The sequence below is a fragment of the Stigmatopora argus genome, chromosome 15 (genome assembly GCF_051989625.1).
Source record: "Stigmatopora argus isolate UIUO_Sarg chromosome 15, RoL_Sarg_1.0, whole genome shotgun sequence".
NCBI classification, from domain to species: domain Eukaryota; kingdom Metazoa; phylum Chordata; class Actinopteri; order Syngnathiformes; family Syngnathidae; genus Stigmatopora; species Stigmatopora argus.
Genome location: NC_135401.1, coordinates 14,281,027 through 14,305,682, shown reverse-complemented (window position 1 = coordinate 14,305,682; position 24,656 = coordinate 14,281,027). Strand labels below are relative to the sequence as shown.

The 24,656-nt window shown below is 41.3% G+C and overlaps 1 protein-coding gene across 5 annotated transcripts in view; it reads right to left on the bottom strand.

Moving 5' to 3' along the window:
* Positions 1-157: 157 nt before the first annotated feature.
* The window catches only part of klc1a (kinesin light chain 1a), a 36,217-nt gene continuing 11,718 nt past the window's right edge, over positions 158-24,656 (bottom strand). The window contains exons 4-15 of one of the 5 annotated variants that reach the window (XM_077621634.1): positions 22,509-22,740; positions 20,965-21,052; positions 19,510-19,611; positions 19,267-19,440; positions 19,093-19,192; positions 18,975-19,027; positions 16,808-16,875; positions 16,628-16,736; positions 14,477-14,638; positions 8,090-8,217; positions 6,300-6,372; positions 158-2,211 (exon numbers count right to left, since the gene is read on the bottom strand). In XM_077621634.1, the coding sequence (XP_077477760.1) occupies positions 2,146-2,211; positions 6,300-6,372; positions 8,090-8,217; positions 14,477-14,638; positions 16,628-16,736; positions 16,808-16,875; positions 18,975-19,027; positions 19,093-19,192; positions 19,267-19,440; positions 19,510-19,611; positions 20,965-21,052; positions 22,509-22,740 (1,355 nt within the window). In that variant the 3' untranslated portion in view covers positions 158-2,145. Of the gene's footprint in view, positions 2,212-6,299; positions 6,373-8,089; positions 8,218-9,731; positions 10,823-14,476; positions 14,639-16,627; positions 16,737-16,807; positions 16,876-18,974; positions 19,028-19,092; positions 19,193-19,266; positions 19,441-19,509; positions 19,612-20,964; positions 21,053-22,508; positions 22,741-24,656 lie in introns of those variants that run through there. The other 4 variants (XM_077621635.1, XM_077621636.1, XM_077621637.1 and 1 more) reach the window with 4 other exon arrangements.

Below are 24,656 nucleotides of genomic sequence, written 5' to 3'. Positions count from 1 at the left end.
CACGTAGGCCCGGGGAGAACATGCAAACTCCACACAGGTGGACCAACCTGAATTTGAACCCATGATAAACGGATGTCCTTCTAATGACATTTACATCATAAGACAGAAATGACATCATAATTATTTTGCCAGTGAATCAGCGCCAAAAAGACTGATCAACAGTCAAATTAATATTTAATAATATGCTATATTATTTGGATAACAATACATCAAATTATTTTTGGGAAATGACAGTAAGCATTAGAAATGACAGCCTTCATGAACATTTTTGTTTTTACATCAACATCATACAAACAAGCAAAATGAGGCATATTGCACTTCCCAGCAAAAGGTTGAAAACAAAAATGAGCCAAAATAAAATGATATAGATCCATATGTTGTCTTCATTTGGCCACATCTTTTACATGGAAAATCAAATTCACAGCCCATTTGCTTGTACTCTTAACAGTTCAAATACTTTTTTCTCTCTTACATTTAACCCTTTCTAGGGTTATGAACATTGAACTCTGTCATTTATTGAAAGGAAGAAACAAATTATGTGCATCCGCCCCTTCCAGTCCAAATGGATGGACGTCTAACGTGTCAATGGCACCCAAATATTTTAAAATTACCAAAAGTAGTATTCCCTTGCCCAATTTTTTTTTTAAAGGAAAAGACTCAAGATTTTGTCGAAAAACAAACTTTCATAAAATTCTATTTTGGTTCCCACAAGCATACATTTATTTGGCTTTTTTCTAATACAGCCGTACCTCTACTTACGAATGCTTCTAGGTACGAAAGTTTCAGGTTACAATTTTTTTGTATGCAAATGTTTGACTCGAGATACAAAAAAGATCCAAGTTACGAAATCCCCCAAAAAGTAAATGCATTTCCTTATACGTTATTTAATTTTGAATTCCCCTTATTAAGAAATTAAAAACTGCAAATGCAACGTAGCGCATATTTTAATACACACACACACACACAGGGCACAGGTAAAAGTCTAAAATGTAGTAGTACAAAGTGGACGGTTTTCGGCCCTGATAGAATGGGCTCTTGCCGCCATCTGGCGGGAAAACACGGATATTACATCTATAACAGTCGCAGAAGGAGATATTTCAGCAGCGCAGGGCACATTTTCATATGCTTTATTTATTTTAAGACATTAATAAATCATTTCCTTATAATTTTCTCATTTTTGTGTTTCCTCACATCTTTCATACAAAACTGGGACACTTTGACCAATTTGACCAATTTTAAAGGATTTAGTTGGTAGTTGTGTGAGGACCGTGGAACGAATTAGAGAATTTACATATAAAGTATACCTGTACTTACTAAATTTTCAAGTTACGAAAAAAGTCTTGGACCACTTAATTTTTTAAGTAGAGGTACGACTGTATTCAGTTTTTTTTCCTTTTTCTTGCTACTGTGCGTTTTACTTTTTAAGGCAACTGCTTAAGTGGAAGTTATAAATTTCAAAAATCTTAAAATTGTTTTTTGTCATTCTTTTTTTTCTTCCAATGCTCGATCTCAGAACTGAGGCCAACCATCTGCCTGTTATAAGCATGGTTGTTTTTAAAGATTAAATAAATATTTTAACTCAACATTTTCTAGCCAGTGTATTGTTTTCAAGGAAAATTGAACACTTATTGCTTTTTTTTTACAAACGTTCCTAAAATTCTTGCTTTGTTGTCACAAGCATACACTTTTTGTTTATTTAAATTAAATTGCTTTTGTCTTGTAATTCTAATTTATTTTATCCTTCTTGTAAAATTCTGAATGTATTCATTAAAAAAGTGACTTTTTCAATGTAAAATCCAAATGATTTACTATTTTGTGCATACAATAACCCGTACATTTTCATTGTAAAATAGGAACTATTAAAAAATATATACCTGTCAGTGCGTCAGAGGACGAGTCAAGCTCACTCCCGTTGCCTTCATGTGCCGAATGGCAAAGAATCATTTGCAAAATTCCCCAAAAAGCTCAAAATAACGACACAACACTTGCAAAACAAAAGTTTTTCATCTCACAAAAAGAAACTGAAACCAAAAAAACGATTCACGAGATGCGACATTACGACTGTCGCCAAGCTGAAAAATCAAAGTACAATAAAATATTTTTTTTGGTGTGTATTTACAAATAGTTGTGTTCTGCCATGCAGCGCTAACGCGTCAGGTCGGTCTGGCTGGCGCTCAGGTCATGACTCTTTCTCAGGCGATGATTTCCTTCCTAAAAACAAAAACACACAAAGAAGAAATAGAAATTATGCCAACACATAAGACCGTTAGAACTAGAATAGTCTAACTCCACTGGCACATTTTTTTGGATGAATCGAGATTAAACTGAATGTTTTGTGCGAAATTTTGTTCAAATTGGTGGTCTTGTTGCACTTAACACTTGTTCTGATTCATCAGTGCAACGCCGGGGCAAGTCCTGTTAGGGTTATTAGTCTTACATTATTATATATTTGCTTGCAATGAAGAACGCTTTGCTTCATTTAGGATTATTCGTCTTATTTGCTTGCATTGAAGAATGCTTTGCTTTACTTAGGATTATTAGTCTTACATTAGTATATATTTGCTGGCAATGAAGAAAAATGTTTTTGAGAACCATCGACCTCTTCCGTTCCGTTCACACCGCTCCCTGGATCCGGAGGACTCTCAATTGTTTTGACTTCTGTGATGCCTGTTGTAAAATCTTATGTAATAAATAAGCAAGAGAGGCGTCGATTCAGGAGAATGATCTGGGACAGAGACGTGTCAGGATCGATTCTCTCTTGCAAGACCCCGGTTATGAGTCAGATGTCTGTTTTATTTGTGTGCATTTGGGAATGCCTATTGGTGAACCTATCAGACCCATATCCAAGATTACCGTAAGTCTCAGAGGTGGGTAAAATCCTTTACATTTACTTGAGTAACTTTCTGAAAGGGTGGCCCGGTGGAGTAAGTGGTTAGCGCGTCGGCCTCACAGCTCTGAGGGTCCTGGGTTCAAATCCAGGTCATGTCCATCTGTGTGGAGTTTGCATGTTCTCCCCGGGCCTGCGTGGGTTACCTCTGGATACTCCAGTTTCCTCCCACATTCCAAAGACATGCAAGGTAGGCTGATTGAACACTCTAAATTATCCCTTTGTCTCCTTTTGCCCTGCGATTGGCTGGCCACCAATTCAGGGTGTCCCCTCCCTCTGGCCCGAAGTCAGCTAGGATAGGCTCCAGCACAACCCCGCAACCATAGTAAGGATAAAGCGGTTCAGAAAATGAGATGAGATGAGACAAACAATAAGACCATATTGTGATATTTTAAGATTCCAATCGTAGTATTACAAGATTAAAGTAGTTTTCTGGCTTATTTCTTTGGTTTCACGGCCACAATCTGCAACAAACAAATCTCATTGTACTTGTATAATGACAATAAAGACATTCAATAAACTTTTGGTCACGTTAAGTCTGTGTGACCACAAAATTCCTCCTCGCGTAATATTAAGAGATTTAAGTAAAGAAAAAGTCATTAAATTACAAAAATCGAATTTGTACATTACTTTAAGGAAGTTGTTCAGGGCCTGCGGACTTTGACTTGTGGTGACATAAGGCGGTGTAAAAAGTTAGGTTTTTACATACTTTTGGAGGGTCTTATTTGATTCCTTTGAACTCATCTCAGGAGGGGATGAGTCTGCCTACAGAGATGAGGTCAACAAACTGTCTTCGTGGTGTTTGGTGAACAATCTCACACTAAACACCACGAAAACTAAAGAAATAATCCTGGACTTTCGCAAATGCAGCACAGATCTGGCCCCACTCCTCATAAATGGAGTATGCATAGACAGGGTCCAGTCCTTAAAATTCCTGTGGGTCCATGTTACGGACAAGCAGTGGCGGGCCGTCAGGGCCTTCAAGGCCTTCTCTGCTGGCCTAAGAAATATCTGAATCATATTATATTTTGTCCATCAATACTTATTATTCCAAATGCTCTGTTAGCTTCCTTTCATTACTTTTCCCCCTGGTTGCACTGCTTCCAGATGTGTGTTTTCATATTGAAGCATTTAACCAATCACATTTCAGCCATTATTTGTTGCCAGATCAGATCTGCCTCAAAGCCTTCACAATCAGTTCTGCGGGGTCTGCTGCATTAAACTAGACTGTTGCTTTTAACCAATCCGATTTCGAGTTGGCAACCCCACAATGATTTTTCATAGGCGTTAGCATTTTGCTGGCTGGGACATGTCATTGCTTTCACAAACTATGATTGGCTAGTAGGCGGGCCAAAGCAATACCCGAGGCAGCCGAGATCGCAAACTCCACCCACAATGGCCGACAGAAGCAAAAACAAATGGATTCTGTTTGCTCACAAAGCTATTTTCCAGACGGACTTTTCCAGAAAAAAATTGACATCATTAAGAAAGGGCGGTCAACTCCGAAGCTAGCAAGCCTGTTACAGCCGGGAAAATGGTGTGTGTGCGCCACTTTCAGTGTGCTAACTTAGCTGCACCATCAAATATATTGTTGTGTTGATTTAAAGCCATTTTCAAAACGGACTATGACGGAAATATGACAGGACAGGCTCGACTTTCATCATTAGCTTCGCTGGCGATAGGAAAGAAGGAAGAAAGAAAGGAGGATGGCTATTGTGTACAGTTAAAAAGAATTTTTGGTGAGTATAATATGGCTTTATTCCTAAATAATATTTCAATTGTGGGCCCGGTTCTGATATCTGAAAAGCTCCAGTGTTTGTATTTAAGCTCCAGTGTTTGTATTTAATCACAAAATGCTGCTAGGAAGTGGATTTTACCCCATTTTACCCCAGTTTAATTTTTGGCGTTTCGCCATTGACGTCCATCGCTGTCTTTTCCCGGGAAAAATCACCCCCCTGGCCTGGTTGTAATGTCTCAAAAGCTCCAGTATTTGTATTCAATCAATAAATGATGCTAGAAAGTGGATTTTACCTAATTTTAGTGCATTTTTTGTCATTTCACGTATGGACGTATCGACGTTCATCACTGTCTTTTTACCGGGGTAATGATACTCCGGGCCCGGTTCTGATGTCTAAAAAGCTCCAGTATTTGTATTTAATCAATGAATGCTGTTTTCGGCTGGATTTTACCCCATTTTCGGGCAATGTTTGCCCGTACGCCATTGACGTTCATCGCTGTCTTTTCCCAGGAAAATCACCCCCCTGGCCTGGTTTTAATGTCTGAAAAGCTCCAGTATTTGTATTTAATCATGAAATGCTGCTAGGAAGTGGATTTTACCCCATTTGTGTGCATTAATTTATTGATTATTTTTTAAGTGTCGCAGCTGTAGCTGCAGTAGCGGTTTTATAGCCATAAAATAGTTTTTGAGGGTTGGATTGATACGTTGAAGGCGCTACCAGAAAATGCACCGACCGCCACTGCGGACAAGCTCTCCTGGTCTACCAACAACACGGCAGTGGTGAAGAAGGCCCAGAAACGACTCCATTTCCTGAGGGTACTCAGGAGGAACAACTTGGACACTAAGCTTCTGGTAACCTTCTATAGAGCCACTGTGGAGAGCATTCTGGCATACTGCATTACAGTGTGGTACGCTGGAAGCACAGTAGCAGACAAAAAGGCCATGCAGAGAGTGATCAACACTGCCAAGAAGATCATCGGCTGCTCTCTGCCCTCACTGGAAGACGTAGTCAGCCCTCGCTACCTCAGCAGAGCCGGGAACATTGTCAGGGACCCATACCACCCTGGTCACAACCAGTTCCAGCTGCTGCCCTCTGGCAGACAATACAGGTCTCACAAAGCACGGACAAATAGACTTAAGGACAGTTTTTTCCCACTGCCATCAGGACTCTGAACTTGGTTAGCACGACACACAATCCCTTCTGTGCAATAACTTCGGGGTGTGCAATGATATCTTAGATTGTGCAATATTTTAGTATTTACCTTAACAGGATGTGACTCTATATTTTTATATTACTTATTTATGTTCTTTTACTGGGAAAACACACTTTGTGGAGTAGCACCACCAATTTCGTTATACGCAGCTGTGTATGATGACAAAAGGCTTTTGATGATTGAGGATGATGACAACGCCTATGTCTGAACAGAACAGGGAGAACATGCAAACTGCACACAGATGGTCATGACCTGGATTTGAACCCAGGAACCCAGAGAGGTGAGGCCGACGCGCTAACCACTCGCGCCACCAGGCCACCGTATCAGAAGAATAATTTAAAAATATATATGTTAATAACCCTTGTGAGGATAAGTGGTGCGGAAAATGAATGAATTAATATTTCGAAACCCAAACTTCAGCCAAAATGAAATTGTTGCGGTTTTTGGTGGCGGTGCTTACTTGGTAGTGGGACGGTGTGAGCGGCGCCTCCTGGGCCACGTTGAGAACGCCGAGTGAGCTGGCCCGCTTCAAGCTGGGCCACCGTGGCGTGAGGGGGGTTAAAAGGTCAAGGGGAAGAACACGCGTGGCTCTGTTAATTGGATTCACTCCATCGCTAAAATGCCCCATTGTCAAGCACTGGTCATCATGTTGCATCTTGAAAGTAATGATGATGATGAAGGTGGTGAAAACGCACATGAAAAATGGCATCGTTTTACAAGATTTGAACAATACATGTAAGACGCATAATGAAAATATTTAGACCAGAGGTATCAAAGATATTTATTTTGGATTAACAGTAACATTACAGTTACGTTTTTGGAGTGCAGTTAAGTCTGCAAACAGGCGCTGCCAGGATTAATGATTTGAAAACTAAATGATAATTTTTCATTTTTATTCCTATTTTTTATTTCATCTAAAAAGGAGGAAACAAGAGCCCCTTTTTTGTCTACTTTTTGATGTTTTATTACAAAAGGAAAAAACATCCAAAGACCTACTTTTTTAACTCTTTATTTCTATATTTATTTGTTTATTTTCAATTGTCAACAAAAGGGAAACTAGTCAATATTCTTATTTCTTGACTCTTAATTTTTATTTTTAGTAAAAAAAAAAACACAAATAAAAATCTGTAAATTTTGCTTGAATATTTGCAAAGTAGACAGATTTTCATGTGTAAAGTTAACTGCATTGGACAGTCGTAATTACATGACATTGACTAAGATACTTTGAATTAAATAAAATTCATAAATTTATTTTACTTGAAAATGACAAAAAATGCTTTGTGATTGGTTGGCAAGTAATTCAGGGTGTAACCCACCTGCTGCGTACAATAAGGTAGGATAGATAACAGCACCCTCATAAAGATAAGTGGAATGGAAGAGGAATGATTGACAAAAATAGGACAAAATTTGTATTTAGAAGAAAAAAAAAATCTGATAGTGAAAATTTCACAATTCTCTTCATTTTACGAAATAATAAGATGAACGAATATGTAGGATATGTATTCATAAATGTCTTATTGTACGGGGCTCCAGTTTTTTACCTAGGTCTACAATGTCTTGTGTCTGTCTTGCTCCTGCAACCAAGAAATTTCCCAAATACGGGATGAAATAAAGTTCTAATCTAATCTATTCATAAATGTATTATTGTATGTGAGGTTGTCTTTTTTTGAAACGTTACAATATTGCACATGAAATTTGTTGAAAAATTTGTTTCAATGAAAAAGTTATATTCACTAACAACAAAGGTGACATCATCATCATCATCCTCATCATCATCATTAAGATGACCCAAAAGACAGTAAGCAGGAAGTAAAAGCAGACCAGAAAGCACATGCGGGTCAAAATTCAAGTGTCATTTATTCTTAAATAAAAAAATAAAAAGGCCACAATTGCCATGCAGCGACCACACAATAGGGTCCTTTCAAAATAAAAGCACACATGAGAGTAATAGCCCAGAGCAGCCCAAACCAGATGCAATAAATATTAGTGGACATGAACAATACCAAAAAGTGAAGCAGACATTGCGTAGAAATGCCACATGGCGGCTATCTCCTTGTTTTTTTTAATTTTATTATATTTTATAAGCATCACCAGGAAAAGAACTTCCTGTCCAAGAACTCTTTAGCTTTTGGTTAGTGCAGCAGGCGCACCCGCAGGCCCGGAAGCTCCAGCGACTGCTTCCTGACTTTGACCAAGTGAAAGAAAAGCTGGGTACTTTTTTTTCATCTGAATTTCTTGGGATATAGTTACCCGGGGTTTTTTGCTTGTCCACTGCTTCCACCGCCTTTGAGCTTGCGCACCAACTTCTCGCTGCTGCGGCGCAATGATGCTCGCAGTTTGCTGAAGGAGCCGCTTCGCTTCAGGGCGCCTGAGCCATCCTGGTGGGGCGAAGGGGGCCGGACACGACATTAGGAACGTGCTCGCTTTTCATTCAAAGTGGGCTGCATCAGCTCCTCTAGTGGGATGCTGACAAATTGCACATTTCAGTCATAACTGCAGCCACAAGCATGACATTTTGCATCATTTTTTGTTTCTGTATTCTTTTTATATTATCTTCATTCTATTTGCCATACTTGTTGCTAGTGTTGCATCGTTTTTTTAAAATATTTAACCGCTGAAGCTGCGTTCAGACCGGCCGCATTTTCATTTGCTTATGCGATAACCAGTGTCAAATGCTGTTTTGTGTTCACATTAGGCCTGTCATGATAAAACATTTTACTGCATACCTGTCAACCTCTGCCGATAACCGCCCTTATAAATGATTATGATTCCCCTTACAAACCCCCCAAAAAACTTACAAACACCGTACGAGTCGTACGGTGTTTGTAAGGTTTTTTTTCTGTGACTTGCTTAACAGGCCAATAAAGTGTTAATGTGAAAATAAAATGTTAACCCTTCAACACTCTAATTGAATTTGATGAATAAAAAATAGGCTAAACCACCCAATGGTGAAGTGGTTCTTCCTCCTGATTTTGGTGCGTGCACTCTGGGTTCGATTCTGACTTGGTGAAGGTGTGATTGTGAGCGTGAGTGGTTGTCTGTCTATTTCATTGTGCCCTGCGATTGGCTGGCAACCAATTCAGGCTGTCCGTGGTTGGCTGGGATAGGCTGCAGCACCCCCATCACCCCATAAGCGGTATGGAAGATGAATGAAAAAGATAGGGTTATAAAATGTGGAGGGATTAATTAGGTGGGTAGCACTTAGGAAAGGCTAAGTCCAAAGAAAAAGGAAATTATTATTGATTTTTCTATTAGACAACTCATTGAAAAGATAATCTGGTAGTTGAATCAATAAAAACATTGTGATTTAAAAATATATTTAGAAAATATATTTTGAAGTAGTATTAGACAAAGCCAAATACAACCAAAAGCTACAATTGTGATAGAACTAGGTAGACATTATTTACATTATTTACCTATAGATGGAAAATAATTGAATAAATGTTCCAATATAAGGATTAAAAAACAAAAAAATTAAACACTGTAAAGAAGAATTACTTTTTTTCTTCAAAAATAAAACCAAATCTACACATAAACAAGAGTCTGAACCATGAGCTAGAATATGAATGAATTGGATTAAACCTTAAGGATATGTAAAAAATAAATATAAAAAATGTTTTTCAATTAAAAACTGTATGAGACAACGCCAAACAACTAAAAATTCCTACTGAGAGATGAACCAGTGCGTTCAACTATACATAACATATGTATCCAAATGCAATTTGACAACATTAACCCATTGGTCGCCATTGCCAGTGCTAGGAGTAAGTGGACGTCTATCACCATCAACGGTATTTAAACATAATTATTCAATGCCAGCTCTCCCAGTTCAAAGAAGTGAATTGAAAATATTACCAGGATGACAGCAGAGGAAAAAGCTTCATACGCAAAGTGGGAAGTCAGCAGTCAGAGTTTTATTAGAAGTTAAAGATGCGCACATGACAGCAGCAGGTGAGCACAAGCAAGAAATGATTAGTAGAAGAAGAACAACAAGATACGAGAAGACTTTACAGCTGTGATTGGAATTAACTTCTACAGTTTGGATTTGAGCACTAAATATTCATCTACGACATGGCCGCATGCAAAAGATCTCCACGCCCTCACAACATGGCTGCTATTTAGACGTTGTTTTTGTGTTGGGTTACGAACGAACGATGCGTTTGTAATTTTATTTATAAAAAAAAAACTTTTCAAGATAGTTCCTTTCTGTAAGACTCGACATTTCAGTATTCTTGATAAATTGCTCGGACATGCTTAAAAATTTCCTATCAACTTAACTATTTAATTAATAATAATACTATTGTTTTTCCCAAAAACATGATGGGGCACCAGTGTGCTTGTCCACCAAGTTTTCTGGGAGAAAATGGGTGTTTAACAAATAAAAGATTGAGTTTACACACTTAGAGTAGGTGAAGAAATGCAATCACTCGTCTATCAGGATCCGACAGCCGTTTCTGGCCACCATAAAAAAATGTCAACTCTCTACGTTGCACGGTTTGGACAAACATGGCGAGAGAATCTTAACAAACACACACACGCACACTCACACACCCATAAATCATGCTTTATAAGGATTATAGTTCAGGTAACCCAAACTCGATAAACTAGATCATTACGGTTTTAAAAACAGAGGAATTTGTTTTGAGTAGTATTTTGAAAACGCTTCTTCACTACGCCCATTAGCAATCTCTCGTGATGATGCTCTTCATTGACTTTTGCTATTCCGCACCCGTTTAGCAGGATAGCTTATAATTACAGAAGTCACGTGACTGTGATGTCATCAGAAGGGAATGTCATGTTTGCCCAGTGGACGAGTGCGTTTGGAGATCAAAGAGGAGAAAAGGTTGGCAAAGGACAACAACGAGGAAGTAGCAGAAGTCATTAGACGGTGGGAAAGAGCAAGATGTCGCTGCAAAGCTCAAGGTGTCCATCACAGAAGACGAGTGTTTACAAGCGTTACAAGGCATCTGGAGTTTAGGCCTGCTGGGACGGGATGAAGAACAAAAGAGAGGTTATCAGCAAGGAATGAAGTGTCGTGTGCATTATTATTGAAAGTCACCCACAACGTGTTTAAATCTCTTGTCACGTCGGCTCGCTCATAAATGGCATTTAGGCCTCCGGTCTGATCGGTCTCGTGGAAATGTCATTAATAATCCAAACAAAAACCATAACCGCAGTGTATTTCTGCTTTTATTCATGTCAATTTTGGATTTATTTACATTTTTACCCAATGGCTGACTGGTGACCAGTCTTGCGTGTAGTCAACCTTGACGAGGATGCACGGTATGGAAGGTGAATGGATGAATGAACTTATATATTTTTTCCTCTAACCTTATTTTATTAATAAAAGATTCCAGGTATATGAAAGTAATGATTTATATTTAAAAAATATATATATATATATGATTATAATTAAATGGGCAGCCCGGTGGGGTGAGTGGTTAGCGCATCAGCCTCACAGTTCTGAGGTCCTGGGTTCAAATCAAGGTCATGTCCATCTGTGTGGAGTTTGCATGTTCTCCCCGGGCCCGCGTGGGTTTCCTCCGGGTACTCCGGTTTCCTCCCACATTCCAAAAACATGCATGGTATGCTGATTGGACACTAAATTGCTCCCAGGTATTTTCTCTATTTGAATGTCTATCTGTTAATAGAACGGGAATATGAAAGATCAACGAAGAAATATGTAAAATACCGTATTTATTTGAGTATAACGCGCAAAACTTTATACTAAAAAACTGAAGCAAAGTTCAGGTGCGCGTTATACACGAGGTCTTCACTTTTCAGACCAAATCCCGGTGGAAAACGGCGCTCTGCCTGTGAAAATGTCCTCTCCGCAGCCGTTATAATGGGAGACGTAAAACCTGTCTTTGTCCAGCAGAAGGCGATAATCTACCTTCTTTTACAAAAGCCAGCAGTCTCCAAATAGCCTTTGGCAAGTTTATAGGGTAAAAGGGTAAAAACAAAACAAGTTGCTCCAGGGAAACGTGAGCGGGGCACCTGCTCACAGGAGTCCACCCAGGGAGCGCTATCCTCACTCAAGAAGAATGGAATCAATTGTTTGTTGAATCTGATGATGATGAATCAGACTTTGAATTTTTTTTAAATATTATGATGAAGAATTAGACTTTAAGGATTTCAAATTGTAAATTCCATTTGAGAATTGTGTTCATACTGGTAGTTTGTTTTACCAGGTTTCCCTACCATATGTTGTGAATAAACGTTTTGTCATGGCAACATGTGTTCAGCATTTGCCAGTTACCAGTTTAGTCAGAAATTATGGGTGCGCGTTATATTCGAATAAATACGGTAACTAACAAAAGTCAGTTTTTCAGACTTTGAGTGATCCCCAAACAGTTAAACATGAATAGCGCGCAAAAAAACAGACAGACATGGTGCACAAAAATCATTGCTGGCAACAGACACCGACAGGACAGGCAAGAGAGCACACGTTGACACACACACACAGATCAAATATGAAGTAGGAGTACAGTACAAAGCCCGTATTGACATAGTGGAGATGAGGACACATTATTCCTCTGGAGCGTGAGACACTTTTAGTTTCTTGGCTTGTTGACAAAATGGCAGACACAGCGGGAGATGCTGATTGGTTGTTAGGTGCGCTAGGACTACTGTTGCTATGCAAAGTAAGATGCAGCTCTAGATTGTATAAGGAGCAAGAAGGAGGAAAGGACAGCAGGAGTCTGAGATGCAACTTTTAGGAGTTAGTTGACATTTTCCTTACACAGAAGAGTCTAGAAGTGACAGAATAATGTAGTTAGTAAAGGAGATTCAATAATATGGCAAGTTTCGGTGTTTGGATAAGCTGGCACTTGCTATCAAGCATCTACAAATATCCTTCATAAACCAATGTAGTTCAATTCACTTTGGTGTAGTACTTCTCAATCACTGCTATTGACGGCGATTACTCAATGATTTTGGCTTTTAGAATAAATCTGTCTTGTGAATTTAACTTTGAAGGTAAAATAAAAAATAAATAAAAACAATCAATAATTATCAATGTTGACTAATATAAATGCAACTACCAGGAGATTTTTTTTAAACACTGAATTGAACTAAAGCATAATGCTTGACAAAATTAAAATAGTATCATGACTTGTGAGTTCATTTAATTCCATCGCCAAGCTCATAACTACTTAAATTATCTCATCTTATGTCATTTTCTGAACCGCTTTATCCTCATTAGGGTCACGGGGGTGCTGGAGCCTATCCAAGCTGGCTTTCGGGCACTAGGCGGGGGACACCCTGAATCGGTGGCTAGCCGATCGCTTGGGACGAGGAGGCAGACAACCATTCACACTCACACTCATACCTAGGGGCAATTTAGAGTGTACAACCAGCCTACAATGCATGTCTTTAGAATGTGGGAGGAAACTGGAGTACCCAGAGCCACAGTCCCGCGAGAGCCCCGGTAGGACTCCTTCTTCAGCCTGACAGCATCCCACCCCGCGAGTGTCCACCAGTGGGTTCTGGTATTGCTGCCGCGACAGGGACCGACCGCCTTGCGGTTGCAGCTCCAGTCTTCCACTTGGGCAATAGAGGCGCGAAACATGGTCCACTTGGACGCGAAACATGGTCCACTTGGACGCGAAACATGGTCCACTTGGACGCGAAACATGGTCCACTTGGACTCAATGTGCCCCGCCTTTCCTTGGACATGAGAGAAACTCTGTCAGAGGTGGGAGTTGAAACTCCTTCTCATGGCAGACTGCTAGGCGGAACCTCACAAAACATTTGGGTCTGCCGGACCAGCATCTTCCCCCACCATCGGAGCCAAGTCACCATCAGGTGGTGATTGGTTGACAACTCCGCCTTTTACCCGAGTGTCTAAGACATGCAGCCGCTAGTCCGATAACACGGGCACAGAGTCCATCATCGAACTGTGGCCTACGGTGTCCTAGTGCCAAGTGCACATATGAACACCCTTATGCTTGAACATGGTGTGAATTATTGTCAATCCACGGCGAGCGCAGAAAAAAAATACATAAAAAATGAGCACACTAGGACGGCCTGGCGGCTGAGTGGTTAGCGCATCGGCCTCACAGTGGGAGACCTGGGTTCAAATCCAGGACGGTCCACCTGTGTGGAGTTTACACGTTCCCCTGCGTGGGTTTTCTCCCGGTACTCTGGCTTCCTCCCACATTCCAAAGACATGCATGGTAGGCTGATTGGACACTCTAAATTGCGCTTAGATATGAGTGTGAGCGTGAATGGTTGTTTGTCTCCTTGTGCCCTGCGATTGGCTAGCCACCTTTTCAAGGTGTCCCCTGCCTCTGGCCCAAAGTCAGCTGGGATAGGCTCGAGCACCCCCGCAACCATAGTGAGGATAAAACGGTTCAGAAAATGAGATGAGAGAGATGAGCTCACTGACTGATTAAGAACAATCATTCAATCAATCATCCATTTCAAAGGGATCGGCCGTCTTCTTCCGCCAATGGCACAGAAACATCACATTTTACTCCCAGATCCAATAGATTTGACATCTATCACCGACAATGGCAGCCAATGACAGGCACTTGTTAAGTTATGGTGGAGTAGCTTTCTGGCAGTAAATCACCAACATCTCCATGTGACTTTCGCATTTAGTAAAATAAAGAGAGGGCCGTGTACTGCACTTACCCCGTTCCACTCGACGCCCATACTCACTTCTTCGCCACCGTCGGGCCCGCTCTCATACTTGACTGTGTCAGAGGTCAAGCTCTCGTGGCTGTGCTGCTTCTCACAGGCCTCTGGCTCACCCAACACGTCGGCCACACGCTGCTTATGCACCGTGTCCAGGCCCTGCCGTAGGAAGCGGAATCGTTACACCATCTGAACTGCCATTTTGAACTCATTCAGTGCCGTTAACGACAGAAAATTACAAATGCATCATGAATCACTTCAATATTTTGTAGATTTAATTTTTTTGCATCTACATTTTTACTTGGGCCAAAATGAATTATTTGTTCTCTATTTCATATTTCATGTATTTAAACATTATCTATATTAATTTGGAATAATTAATATACATTTTTTATTTATTTGTTTTTATTTTTATTATTTCTTAACTTAACTGTCTTTTGCTGTCTGTATTCTCACCCTCTTGCTACTGTGACAGTGAAATTTCCCGAATACAGGATGAACAGTTATCTAATCTAATCTCTACAGATGAAATTTCATTTATCTAAATTTGAACTATTGTAACATTATTTGTTCAAATTTCCAATTCATTTGTGAATCTAATGATTCAGATTTATTTAAACTTATCTGTTTGTTCCAATTTGTATTTCATTTTCATAAATGTTTTTAAAAATGTATCTATTTCAATTTTCATATTAAATAATAATTATTTATTCAGTTATATTCAGATTTTTTATATGATTAAATTAAGCAATTTTTCATATTTTTATATAATATTTTAATAATTTTTAGTCTTTATTTGTTTTAATTTCTATTCATGTTTTTTTTCATTCATTTTCCGTCCCACTTATCTTCACAAGGGTCGCATGGAGTGCTGGAGCCTATCCTGTCCAAAGATGGGCACCAGCTGGGGGACATCCTGAATTGGTGGCCAGCCATTGCAGGGCACCACCATTCACGTACACACTCATCACTAGGGGCAATTTAGAGTGTTCAAATAGCCTAACATACATGTGGATCTGGGAGAAAACCACAGTACCCAGAAAAAAACACACAAGCAGGGAGAACACGCAAACTCCACACAGGAAGGTCCGGACCCGGGATCGAACGCCCGATCTCAGAACGGAGAGGACGACAAATGTATGAATTATTATTTACCTATTTTACATTGTATTTACAGTATTTTCTCGCATATATGCCATATGTTGCTCAAAAAATGAATCAAGGGTACGGCTTATACGCGCATAAAAAGATGACATGCACGAAACTGCAAGGTGACAAAGACGAAACGCCAGTGTGGCCGATGCAGTCCTTCATTTCAAAATAGAGAAAAGCGAAACTGATAAAAGGCTAAACAAAATTTATATTCACGTCTGTGAATGAAATTTTTAAAAAAAACGTATCTTCTATAAAACGTGAAAAAACTCACTTACTTGGGTCTGCCATTGCTCCATCAGGCCGCCGCGATCTTACGGTAGTTAAACGTACTCTGACTGGCCAGATGGGATTTGTTAAGGCTGATCGAAGGTCTTGTGGTCGATCATTAAAATATCAGCCTTGATACCTCCGTAATGTGTATCTCATGCTATTATTGCCCCCAAAGACTTGGTGAAAACTAGACCGCTACGAACACACTTCCTCACGTGACTTCCTTTTTGAATTTGTCTACGTCCAGGCAACACCCTTTCGGAATGTGCAATCCAACAGATGATCCTTTCGATTCATATAGTATCTCAGAAATACCCCGTGTGATGATTTTTCTTAAGATTTTACCTTCAAAGTATAACACATTTGTACTACCTATTAAAACCATGAGTATGTGGGTGAAAATTGGGGGGGTGTCTTATACGAGAGAATTTGTAAAATTCAATGATTTTAAGGCAATTTTAATGGTATGGCTTATACGCGGAGGCGGCTAATATGCGAGAAAATACGGTAACCTTTTATTGGTTACAGTTTGCCACTCTTGTGGCCATGCACTTTGAAATAACTTGTTTTGAATTATACAATATATAATATATAAATAATTTGATTCATCAGCATGAACTAAAGGGGGATTGCGTCCGTCTTGTGGTTTATGATCTACTTAAGGATTTAACTAATGTATTCACTAGTGGTATTCCCTAACTGGCAGGCGACTGTTGGTATCACCTGCTTCCTGGAGCGCATGGCGACCTCTTCTAAGGTTTCGGCAGCCTGGAACTTGCCCTGCCGCTTGTAGAGTGCACCCAGGTTCTTCAGCGTGGTGGTGACGGTGGGGCTGCGTGGTCAATACGGAGCTTTAGCTCAAACAATAGAGCAGGATTTGCCGGTCAACGTTTTTCAAATCACCTGTCTACTTTGCAAGCTTTGTACCAGCCGCCATACTCCCCAAATGGTGAACCGTCCTTCTGCTTGCCCTATAAGAGAATGACATCATCAATCGAGTGGCACTCACACATACAGTGGAACCTCGATATACGAGCATTTCGAGATACGAGTAAAATTTCGAGCAAATAATTATCTTTAGCACGCATCTCTTTCGTGTATAACCGATATCTACGAGCACTGGGCTTTTTTTCAGTGTTTTTTTCCGTCACTCAGCGTGTATGGCGGAGCGATCGCTAATACGAGTAGTATATATTACTTCTCGTTGGCTGCTCTTTAGAACATCACGGGCACTGGCTCTCTCGTGTAATGTCTCTGGTCGCAACTCCCTCTTCGTAATGTCTCTGCGAGCACTGGGCAGAGCGTTGCATTTTTTCAGTGTTTTTTTCTTCCCTAGCCCTGTTCCCTGGCAGTTCCTCTCTGAACATTCCTCTACTTACAAACCTTGTGGACTTCCTGTGTGTGGCTCGTTTTTTACCTAGGTCTACAATGTCTTGTGTGGCTTATGTCTGTTTTGCTACTGCAACCAAGAAATTTCCCGAATACAGGATGAAATACAGTTCTAACCTAACCTAACCTACCAATATAGTCCATTTCCTTAACCTCTCATAACAATAGAGTGTGGTCGGATCTCTCTTGATAACCTCTCATAATCCCTCAACCTTCACTGTCCTTATTGCCTCATTTCTAATCCTATCCAACCTGATCACACCGAAGGAGAACCTCAGCATCTTCATTACCACTACTTCTTGCACTGCCACTTGAGAACTGGCCCCTACCATTGTCCTGTAGACCATTCCCTTCATCACCACTGTTTTCTAGAGCAGATCTCGACTTTTCTATGTTCTTCTTTACCTGGTCCGTGGTGTCGCTGCAGATCACAAAATCATCTGTAAATAACATATTCCAAGGAGTACTGTCTCACCTCATATGTCAATACAGTAATCCCTCGAATATCGTGGTTAATGTAGACCAGACACGGCTGAGATAATATATAAATGTAAATAGTACTTTAAATACTGTACTCAGTGAAAAACAATTCCTCTCCGCTTGATATAAATTTACAAAAAAACAGGTTAATGGGCGTTTTAGTCCAAGTCCTTGAAGGGGAGCCCTCTTTCAGCGAGGTACAGCTTCGCGTTCGGGATGAAACAGTTTGTGAAGGCTTTTGTGATCCAGGCTTTGGGGTTGTTCATCCAGTATAGAGCTAGCAAGGCTTTGTTCTTAGTTGTATTAAGTTCATTTTGTCTTCTTCTGGTCTACATTATCCGCAATATTTGAGGGATTACTGTACTCGCCTGACTAAGCGTTTGATGAAAACATCTCAGGTAACAAAACGACCTTTGTTCTTTTTTAAAGCATGAGGATGGTCAAACTTATTGATTAAAGCTGCGTTGACCATGAAGCCAGGCAGCAGCATTCCCACACATCCTGCTGTCCAATTTGCCGAGCAATTCTATTTTCGGATAAGCGCCACAGCGCCACGGAGTAAGGTCACACTGGGCTCGCATTTCTGATAAAAATCAACCCGCACAGAGCCACAGAAAGCTCTATTTTTGGATGAAAATAACACCCACCGCTCACTGCCCGCCATTTCCCCCTGGATGCTGAGCTGAGTGACAGACCTGTCTTCTGGCATTTTATTAGTGGCAAGCGGAAGACAGGGGAGTGCTTTCCGCTTACAAGCTTCGGCGTGGATTTTCACATTTTTATGAACTTTTTTTTCGAAGCCGCTAAAGTTGAAAATATATCCATCACAGTGGCAAACAAAAAAGGGCTTAGACCCAACACCAGTTGCAATCTCACCTCAACACGAAACTCTTCTCTCACTCCTACTGCACACTTTACTTCCTTAGTACAGCTGTCAAACATGTTTTGAAGTAGTGTGAGATACATCCAGACTATTCCATACTTCCTCATGCAGTACCAAAGTTCCTCTCCCGGTACCCAGTCATAGGCTTTCTCTAGAAGACACAATGCAGCTCCTTCTGACCTTCCCTGTACCTCTCCATTGCTAGTCAACGCAAACATTGTGCCATTGTGGAAAATGGAAATCAAATTTGGACTGGCCATCCATTGTTGTCAGAGTTCATTGTGTGACTGAAGTCAAAAGGATATCCATCTTCCTCACCTTGCTTTGCTCCTCCCTCTCTTCAGCGTGCATCCAAATGGGTTTGTTCTCACCTGCGGAGTAATCGACATCATAATTCTGCACATCTTTTTGTACTAACGAGAGGTGTGCCGTCTACCGTCAACAGAGCCAAACTCCCTCTCGTGAGCCCGCGTCAGGATTTCTTTGTAAAGCGTCTCGGCCAGCTTGAACTTGCCTTGCTTGAGGTAACAGGAGGCCTGGTGGAGGAAAATTTCAAATAGCGGAGAAAAAACAAGCGCACAAAATAAAACACTGACCCCCTCTTTCTCACCAAATTGTTCTTGGTTTTTGCCACATTGGGGTCATCAGGCCCTAGTTTGGTCTGGTAGATCTCCAGCGCTCGCATGTAGTAGTACTCCACCTCCTCGTATTTGCCTTGGTTCTGGCACAGCAGCGCCAGGTTGTTAAGTTGTTTGGCCACATCCGGGTGGTCCTTGCCCAGCACCTGCACCCCACCACAAAAGGGAGCGCTGAAAATCCTGCTTCTGACTGCATCTGGTTGTTAACAGTTCACCTTTTCTCTTATTTCCAGCGCTCTCTTGCACAGCGGTTCCGCCTCTTTGTACTTGCCCCTCTTCCCGTACAGAACGGCTAGATTGTTGAGAGTGGCGGCGACCTGGGGGGACACCAACATTTATAAACCTCTGGTGAGAGAGAGAGATGGTGCAATGAAAGGAAGTCACTAAGGGTGCACTTGATCTCCTTTACCGGTCAAAGTCATTAACTCTTTCAGTCCCATTGACCAATGCTTTGAATTTAAATTAATTTGTCACAAGAAGACGTCCAGTCTACTCGAAGTGGGAGGGCTCAAATCAAATGGATTGGACGTCTATCGCTGTCAATGCCATCCAACTGTCTTTAAAGAGCAGAGTGAGGCCAAGTAAGAGTGGGAGGGAAATGTGGGCGATCATTTCCTCAAGTGAGAAAGTTATTTTTTTTCATTTTCTGATCCACTTTATCTTCATTAGGGTGACGGGGGGGCTGGAGCCTATCCCAGCTGACTCCGGGCCAGAGGCGGGGGACACCCTGAATCGGTGGCGAGCCGATCGCAGGGAACAAGGAGACGGACAAACATGCACACTCATACGGTATGAGTATCCTCCCACATTCCAAAAACATGCATGGTAGGCTGATTGGACACTAAAAAATTGCCCCTATGTATGGGTATGAGTCCAATCAGCCTACCATGCATGTTTTTGGAATGTGGGAGGAAACTGGACTACCCGGAGGGAACCCACGCAGCCCAGGGAAAACATGCAAACTCCACACAGATGGAACTGGATTTGAACCCAGGACCCCAGAGCTGGAAGTACACACTAAAAAGCTAAAATGGTTGTTTAACAAATAAAAGATTGAGTTTACACACTTAGAGAAGGTGAAGAAATTCAATCACTCCTCTATTAGGATCCGACAGCCGTTTCTGGGCACCATTAAAAAAATTCAACTCTCTACATTGCACGGTTTGCACAAACGTAGCGAAAGAATCTTAACATACATACACACATTCACACACCCATAAATCACATTTTATAAGGATTATAGATTAATTTATACCTAGGGGCAAATTTTTAGAGTGTCCAATCAGCCTACCATGCATGTTTTTGGAATGTGGGAGGATACCGGATTACCCGGAGGAAACCCACGCAGATGGACATGTCCTGGATTTGAACCCAGGACCCCAGAGCTGGAAGTACACACTAAAAAGCTAAAATTCTTAGAATGATGACATAAACCAGTACTGGCTGACTAGCATCAATGTCATCGATATGTTCAACTCATTTGCTACCATTGACGGCAACACAATCCAAACCATTTGAAGTGGGAGGTGGAGCAAATGGAAATTTGTTCATTCCCTCTCACTTCACATAGGTAGATTGGATGTCTACTTGTGACAAACCGTTCAAAAATCAGAGAAGGATAAAAAGCATTACAAGATGACAGCGTTAATGAGACAGCTAGGCTTTCTCACAGCTGGATGGTCCCGGCCAAGCGTCTTCTCCCTGATGGCCAGAGCGTCATTGAGCAGGTTGGCGGCCTCCTTGTACTTGTTCTGATCTCTGAAATGCAGGAAGAAGCCGTTAAAATAGTTCCCCAGCAGGCCAGAGCTCTTCTTTTGTTGCAGACAGACATTGACGGTGTACTGTAAATCGCTAAGCCTGTTTACAGAGTTCCACAAGAACCATTGCGGTTGTTTGGTAGCCAGTCTGAGATTTTTGTCTACTACATTACTGCGGTGACAAGAACAGGGATAATAAAACTATGGGTCGCGCTTTCCATTTAAGTCTTTGGGTATTGTTTTTTAACCAAAGTTTGTGTATTGATTTATTTTCTCAAATATTTGCAGATGAAATTGTAGTGTTTATTTATTGTAAACAAAAATGAAAATAATTAGATATAATTGTTTCATCCAATTAAAGAATGCTTCAAATATTAATAAATATACATTCAATAAAATAAAACATCTTTTCATTATAAAGCTTCAATCATTTATGTTCTGTACCGCTTATCCTCACAAGGGTTGTGGTGGGTGCTGGAGCCGTTCCCAGCCAACGATGGCTGGAGACACCCTGAATTGGTTAACAGCCAATCGCAGGGCACAAGGAGAGAGAAAACCATACATAACTAGGGGCATTTTAGGGTGTCCAAACAGCCTACCATGCATGTTTTGGGGATTTGGGGAAAAAACTGAGAATCCAGAGAAAACATGCAAAATAATATTTATAATATTTGTATGTAATATTTTAAAGATGGGTTTTAAATCTGTTTGAAATATCAAATGCATTCTTTACCTCATTAGATCTCATCTCTTATTTTGTGAACCGCTTTATCCTCACTAGGGTCGTGGGGGGTGCTAGAGCCTATCCGAGCTGACTTCGGGCCAGAGGCGGGGGACACCCTGAATTGGTGGCCAGCCAATCGCAGGGCACGAGGAAACGGACAACCATGCACACTCATACCCATACCTAAGGGCAATTTAAAGTGACAATCAGCCTACCATGCATGTTTTTGAAATGTGGGAGGAAACCAGAGTGCCCAGAGGAAACCCACGCAGGCCCAGTGAGAACATACAAACTCCACACAGATGGACGTGACCTGGATTTGAACCTAGGACCCCAGAGCTGTGAGGCCGACGCGCGAACCACTCGCTCCACCGGGCCGCCCACGTCATTAGATGCTTAGTGAAAATATTTCATATTAAAATGAAAAAAAGAAGGTTACATAGGTTTTAAGAAAATACTCTAACGAAGTTGTTTAGCCATAAAAAAATACATTTCAGAAAATAATGCGAGAAATATCAAGTTTTTAAAAAAACACGCCAACCACTCGCGCCACCGGGCCTCCCAGCAATAGACATCCCATCCATTTTGACTGAAAGCGTCTCCCAGTCAGTATGGACTTCACATCACTTGCTGTAAATAGGTGTTTTTTTATTTTACTAACTAGCACAATACATCCTCTTCAACCACTATGCTACACAATTAGATTTTGGTGAGGAGCAACGATTTTGCTGACCTGTAAACAAGGGCCAGGATGTTGAGCATGGTGGCCACATCCGGGTGGTCATGACCCGACGTCTTCTCCAGGTCCTCCAGGGCCTGCTTGCAGAGCGGCACGGCCACCTCATAGCGGCCCTGTGAGGCGTACTGGATCACCAGGTTGTGCAGGGTGCGTAAGCGTGCTGGGATCTCGTAGCCTCCTTGTTGGGCTGCCGCTGCCGCCGCGCTACCATGGGACGATGGCTCCACTAGACATGAAAAATCCAAGTTACAAAATATACAGTTGTGGTCAAAAGTTTACATACACTTGTGAAGAACATAATGTCATGGCTCTCTTGAGTTTCCAGTTATTTCTACAACTCAGATTTTTCTCTGAGTGATTGGAACAGATACTTCTTTGTTACAAAAAAACATTCATGAAGTTTGGTTCTTTTATGAGTTTATTATGGGTTAACAGAAAAAGGGATCAAATCGGCTGGGTCATAAATATACATACAGCAACACGAATCAGCAATTTTGGTGACTTAGAAAGTTGTATCAGTGAAATGAGCTTCATAGGATGGCCTCTTAACTTCTTGTGAGTGATTATGAGTGACTACAGCTAGTGACTTTACTGAGGCCATTTAAATAGGGCTCATTAGATACAAACGCCCACAAATGCTACAATGGGAAAGTCAAAGGAGCTCAGCATGGATCTGAAAAAGCGAATCCTTGATTTGAACAAGTCAGGAAAGTCACTTGGAGCCATTTCAAAGCAGCTGCAGGTCCCAAGAGCAACAGTGCAAACAATCGTTTGTAAGTATAAAGTGCATGGTACTGTTTCGTCACTGCCACGATCAGGAAGAAAACGCAAGCTATCACCTGCTGCTGAGAGAAAATTGGTCAGGAGGGTGAAAATTCAACCAAGAATCACCAAAAAGCAGATCTGCCAAGAATTAGAAGCTGCTGGAACACAGGTGTCAGTGTCCACAGGTAAGCGTGTTTTGCATCTCCATCGACTGAGAGGCTGCCGTGCAAGAAGGAAGCCCTTGCTCCAAAAGCGGCACCTTAAGGCTCGACTGAAGTTTGCTACTGATCACATGGACAAAGATAAGACCTTCTCGAGGAAAGTTCTGTGGTCAGACGAAACAAAAATCGAGCTGTTTGGCCACAATGCCCAGCAATATGTTTGGAGGAGAAAAGGCGAGGCCTTTAACCCCAAGTACACCATGCCTACCGTCAAGCACGGTGGTGGTAGTATTATGCTGTGGGGCTGTTGTGCTCTCAATGGAACTGGTGCTTTGCAGAGAGTAAATGGGATAATGAAGAAGGAGGATTACCTTCAAATTCTTCAAGATAACCTAAAGTCATCAGCCCGAAGATTGGGTCTTGGGCGCAGTTGGGTGTTCCAACAGGACAATAACCCCAAACACACATCAAAAGTGGTAATGGAATGGCTAAATCAGACTAGAATTAAGGTTTTCGAATGGCCTTCCCAAAGTCCTGACTTAAACCCCATTGAGAACTTGTGGGCAATGCTGAAGAAACAAGTCCATGTCAGAAAGCCATCAAATTTAACTGAACTGCACCAATTCTGTCAAGAGGAGTGGTCAAAGATTCAACCAGAAGCTTGCCAGAAGCTTGTGGATGGCTACCAAAAGCGCCTAATTGAAGTGAAAATGGCCAAGGGACATGTTACCAAATATTAGCGCTGTTGTATGTATATTTTTGACCCAGCAGATTTGATCACCTTTTTCTGTTCACCTGTTCTCTGTTCACAGAGGCAGGGGACACCCTGAATCGGTGGCCAGCCAATCGCAGGGCACGAGTAGACGGACAACCATGCACACTCACGCCCATACCTAGGAGCAATTTAGTCCAATCAGCCTACCATGCATATTTTTGGAATGTGGGAGGAAACCGGCGTACCCGGAGAAAACCCACGCAGGGCCGGGGACAAGATGCAAACTTCACAGGTGGACGGACCTGGATTTGAAACCAGGACCACAGAGCTGTGAGGCCGACGCGCTAACCACTCAAGCTCCCAGGCCGCCAAAAATAAAATAGACTAATTAAAACAGATGAATTATAATTATCAGGCAAAATAACCTTCCCCCTCTAAAATCCTCTCTAATGTTTTTTTGCCACCTCATGTTTGTCTCTGCTCCTCTAGCCATATAAGGAA